This window comes from Xiphias gladius, chromosome 4, assembly GCF_016859285.1.
Source record: "Xiphias gladius isolate SHS-SW01 ecotype Sanya breed wild chromosome 4, ASM1685928v1, whole genome shotgun sequence".
NCBI lineage: Eukaryota > Metazoa > Chordata > Actinopteri > Istiophoriformes > Xiphiidae > Xiphias > Xiphias gladius.
In genome coordinates this window covers 1,097,956-1,103,252 of record NC_053403.1, presented here as the reverse complement: position 1 = coordinate 1,103,252, position 5,297 = coordinate 1,097,956, and the positions used below count along the sequence as shown (strand labels likewise).

The window sequence follows — 5,297 nt, the reverse complement described above, 5'->3', positions numbered from 1 at the left end:
TTGTTTCTATTTCCACCTCTTTAGGCCACAAAAAACTCCTCAGATGTAGCAGTCTGGAGGTAAAGTCACTCTTCAGTTGAAACGGTCATAACCAAGAACCGTCCGTAACCTGTAATGTTGAGTCACAAGAGCATATGTCTTCATTTTAAGGGGCCGCAAGCCGAAGAGATCGGGAACGCCCCTTTCATCTGACCACCCTGCAGAAGCTCCATCAGAAATCTGCCCACGTTAAACTTACGGCGACTCCTGGTCTGCCATTGCTCCGTATCGCCGGTGGGAAACCGAGTCATCTCTACCGTGTTTTTATTTGGTATGAGTTGTTATATGGACACAACAACGGTAATTAAGCGGCCGTGGTGGTTGAAATGATGCCCACGGCGTCTTAGAGGTTGTGTTTCCCACAGAGGAGCCGGTTGGTGAAGGGCAGGGAGAAAATGTGTGTTTATTGTTTCCAGTTTGGTGGGAGCAGCTCGTGTCTGTGCAGGTCTGAGGCTGATAAGACCCAGACTGGAGGATTATGGTAATAACAGGCTGCCACCGGCTGACTGCTGGGTCCCATCAGAACGGGTGGGTGGGCTGCGGACGCTTATCACTGTGTTGCAGTGGGCGATTCTTCACACAGTCACATGACGGGCGACACCTTGATTCACACTGCAGCCGGACAAAGAACAGCTCAGCGGTTTTATCACCAAACGAGGACGCAATGACGACCCGACGGTGCATGTTGATTGTTTTAAAAGCGCACGTGATCCCGTCAGTGGTCTGAAATGTGACTGGTTTTCAAAGCCAAGGGCTCTGGAAAGCAGATATTATCGGTAATAATCGGTGATCAGCTTTTACCTTCACGCTTTTTATCTTTTTTAAGAGGTGGTGACGCATTTTTCGAATGCTCGTAAAACTCTTTCTGCGACTGCGTCTCAGAAACCAGCGGCACGAAAACAAAATCTGACCGGCATCGTCCGCAGAAACCGATCGGCAGGTGAGCGGCTGCTCGCGTGCGGTCAAAAGCGACAAAGAGAACCATTTCTGCGGTGTTGCGAGACTGTGGTAGCCCGCCATCAACTCCTCATCAGATAAGAACGCCGCTCTGCGGCTCCTCCAGCGGAGCCGGTGACCTTCAGGTTGGAAACAAAAACCTGTTTCCCGAACCAGACTCTGGTCAGTTTTGTTCGTACGAAGGTTTCGTCTATTCACAGTGAGATTGCAGTAAAAAAAAAAAAAAAAAGGACGCCTGGTGCATCTTTTCCAGGACGCAGAATGGCATGAAACTGTATGTACAGTTGCCAAGGAGACGGGAGGCAGGGAGGTAGTTAGGGGCTGTTAACCCACACACCCAGTGTTTTCATTCACACTGCTTCTCTCTGCTCCGTCCTCAGGAATCACTTCGGGAGACGCTGCCAGACACACAACACGGGTAAGACTCCGGTTTTCATGCAACTCCGCTCAGAATTCATTTCTCCTGATGCTGCAGACGCTCCCCTCCGTCAAGAGACTGGGGTTGAATGAACTAGAAGTAGTAACTTCCTTCTAATGGAGCTTTTACTTTTTGCTTTTTCCTGTTTTAGCTTTTTTTGTTTCTTGCTGTGGAAAAGCAGCTCGGAGGGAGTAGAGCCGAGGGACGCTGCAGCTTTAAATGGACATAATTGAGTGTCAATGATCCCCACATCAGCTGCGGAGTAACTAATGCAGGCAATCATCGAGCTCACACACGCTCGCCCCCCTAAGACAGAAATCGAACAACTGAGAGAGAAAAAGGCATTCCCGTCAGCAGCCTCAGCTGCGCGTCCGTCACGCTCGCACGCTCACTTCAATTCTCGTTCCTCCCCCGGTCGCAGCCCGCTGGAGCCCGAGCCCCTGCCCGGGAGCCGGACAGGGGGGCTGAGCCATGCTGTCCGCCGCCGTCCAGATCCTGGCGTTCGCCCTGGCGCTCCTGGGCGTCCTCGGCGCCGTCGTAGCCACTCTGCTACCCAACTGGAAGGTGAGCGTCAACGTCTGGTCCAGCATCGTGACCCCCATCTCGCAGATGCAGGGTCTGTGGATGGACTGCGTCTGGTACAGCTCTGGCGTCTTCAGCTGCACCATGAAGAACTCGGTGCTGTCGCTGCCGGCGTATCTGCAGACCACACGGGCCGCTATGGTTCTGTCCTGCATGGTGGCGTCGTTTGGACTCTGCCTCGCCTCCCTGGGGCTCAAATGCACCCGCTGGGGGGGCAGCCACCGAGCCAAGGGGCACACGGCCATCGCCGCAGGGGGCTGCTTCATCCTGGCCAGCTTCCTCTGCCTGGTCCCCGCGTCCTGGTTCACCAACGAAGTCATCACCGCCTTCCTGACCACGGACCTGCCGGACAGCAGTAAATATCAGCCTGGGGGAGCTCTGTGCGTGACGTTTATCTCGGCTGGCTTCCTCCTGGCTGGAGGGGTCATTTTTTGTTTGTCGTGTCCCGGAAAAAGAACGAGACGACCGGACCGCGCTTCCTGCGCCGACCCTGACAGACTCGTGCTGTGCCGAGACGAGCAGCGGAAGCGGGAGCCGCGGCCGGAGCGCGAGCAGCCAAAAAAACGACCAAACAAAACTGTCCAGCTGCAGATGGACAAGATGAGGCAGGAGAAACCTGGTCAGGAGCAGAGGCTCTACTCATCGCCCTCCAAACTCCCTCAAAAAGACATCAAGGACAGCTACAGCCTCCAGGAGTACGTTTAATCCTCATGGCTGAGCGGGGAAATGTGGAGGTTTCAGCTGAGACTTTCTGGCTCGTGGGAAGGGGGAGGTGGGCTGGGGGAGGCGTGTTTGAGGGGGAATAATTACCAAATGTTGGAAACGACAGATTGTGGGTTCGGCCGAATGTCACAGAAATGAGACAGGAAGCAGAGAACGTGGACTCTGTGAAGAAGAAATGAACTGCACGGGCACCAGACACTGTAAATCCTTAAAAAAAAACTGCCACAGCTTTCCCATACCAAAGGTCTGAGGGCAAAAAAAAAAGAGAAAAGAAAAGAGCTGAACCTGCTGATCATAAAAAGAGAGAGAAAGCAGATCCGAGCTCTGACAGAAATTGAAAAGCCATCATTTTCCAGCCGTAGGTTATCCTGCGCTCACGCAGGGCCGGCCCGAAGCTTTCCGAGGCCGTGAGCAGGGTGGAGCCCCCTCCACCTCGCAAACATCGCGGCAAAGAGATCAGAATTAACATCAAATAAAATGAGTAAATAAAAACATGTAAAATAAACCACCAAAAGCCGACGATATTACAACTTTATCAAACACTTTCTGATTTTGTTAAAGCACTCTCGAGACCGAAAGCTTGGCATCGAGCCCCCAAATCCAGAAAATAGTTTTGAGCATGGAGGTTCTTACGCATCTGTGGTGAAATATTCTAGACATCAACCAGTGCTACTGGTTCCATCTACTGAAGAGGGGTCGTGAAATTCTGAATTATTCCCACCCGGTAACTGTCGGGTGAAACTGTTACCTAATTAACCGAACCCAACGAAAGCAACGTCGGCTTAATGCGGTGAAGTGCTCAGACTGAAGAGCCAATGACGTCGGGCGAAATGACCGCATGGCGTCAGTTACGTCAGCAAAAAAAAACCTGTTCTGCAGAAGTCACTTTTAAGCAGAGTACACGAACAAAAGTACATAAGAATGTAACTTTGTCCCACACTCCCTGATTTTGTTTGTTGCACAAGTACATTTTCTTATGATCTAAAAATGTTCTGCTGTGTTACGTACAAAAACCTCGAAGTGCATCTTCCTCCAGAGAAACCCACGGAGAGATCACGTTTTCGGTCGCGTCTGTGCATGTTGTCAGTGCTTTACGCGCTGCTTACAGCTTGCGTGTAGCGACAGCCGCTGGTGTAGAGGCTGCGCCTGAGGCAAAAATAAACCTCGTTCAGCTCTTTAAATTCACGAGTCCGGATCCAGAGCGTCAAAACGACGGCGTCCGCTCCGTCTTTTCCCGGCGCTCCGTGGGGAGGCGAGAGGTGCAGAGCGGCGTGGAGAGGGGTAATGATGCTCTTTGCTTTCCCATTATCCTCTCACCGCGGTTGGATGCACACTGCACGCTCACACACACCCCCTCCACCGGCCTGTTCCGGCTGCGTGAGAAGGACACCGAGTCATTTTCAGGATGCAACCTACAGCCTGATGGGGACTGGAGAGTCCACGGTAGTGTGTACAATCGGCGGGCGAGGTGTCCTTTAACCTGAGGTGAGCTGTAGATCTCACCCGCCAACACGTCCCGGACAGAAAAAAAGACCGGTGAGCTGAACGCCCACAATGCCTCTCAGAAGAAGAAAAAAAAAAAAAAAGTGCCGCAATGACATTTCACTGTCAAAGCGACAGTGACGCCATATTGTAGGTATCAGGACACATTCAAGCACAAGCCTTTCAAAAAAAATGGAAAGCAAATAAATCAAAGCATGGCAAGACGACAAAAAAGGCGCCAGCGGAACAATGTATGTGCTTCTGTGGCTCAGTGTGGCTGTTTCTGGCCCTCGTGGGCTCCAACCTCAGCCCGACGTGATTCAAGACACACACTTTTGTTTCGTAGATGTACATCTGCACATCTTAAAAGCTCCCTGAGAACAGAGGTCGCAGCATTGTCCGGACCCAAAGGCCTGAGCGCTTGAATGGTTTCACTTCCCTAATGTTGGACTGCGTACGGAGTTTGGTGACGTCGTGCAGCGGCGCGGGATCGTGTACTCCTCAACTAAATTACCTCAAAAACTCAAAAATGTTAACCTCATAAATATAGGGGAGCATTTGATTGAAAATGGCTCCGTACCACTACGTTGACATATGAAAATCAGGGAGCTTAAAAAAAACGCAGTGTTTTTCAGCTCTTTATAGTCGACTTCTCTCTGTGCAGTTTGTTTCCTTTCAGCAGTTCCCGTAAAAGAGAGGAAGTAAAACGCGCTACAAAAGTCAGCTTCTAAATATTCCTTCCGTTACCATTAAATTAAGGGGTCTCTCAATCAAAACCATAACGAAAGACAGAGTTTGGTGACATCGTGAACTGGCGTGGGATCACGGGAGTTGTTGTCGTCAACGCCGCCGCCGTCATTGCCGTCGTCGGCGCGCTGAATAAAGCGGTTTTGCTTAGAAAATCTGTGTTTTCTCCGACGCTGACACGGGACGTCCCGGAGGGGCTCAGCTTGTTTCTCCGATGACTAAAACCCCACTGACTCCTTCTCTAGGTTCGGAAATGGCCGGAAACATTCGGGATAATATAAGCACACAACTCGACAAAATACATGACATAGGTCCAGTCGTTTTTGGACTTATTAACGCAGAAAAGCTG

General features: G+C 51.1%; 1 protein-coding gene across 1 annotated transcript; it reads left to right on the top strand.

The window, feature by feature from the left end:
* Nucleotides 1-1,885: 1,885 nt before the first annotated feature.
* LOC120789283 (claudin-20-like) lies at nucleotides 1,886-2,701 on the top strand. The gene has a single exon (XM_040125903.1). It carries the CDS (start codon nucleotides 1,886-1,888, stop codon nucleotides 2,699-2,701), a length of 816 nt encoding a protein of 271 aa, XP_039981837.1.
* Nucleotides 2,702-5,297: the final 2,596 nt, after the last annotated feature.

Coding starts and splice junctions, on each gene's coding strand:
- LOC120789283 (XM_040125903.1), top strand. CDS start 1,886: ATGCTGTCCGCCGCCGTCCAGATCCTGGCGTTCGCCCTGGCGCTCCTG.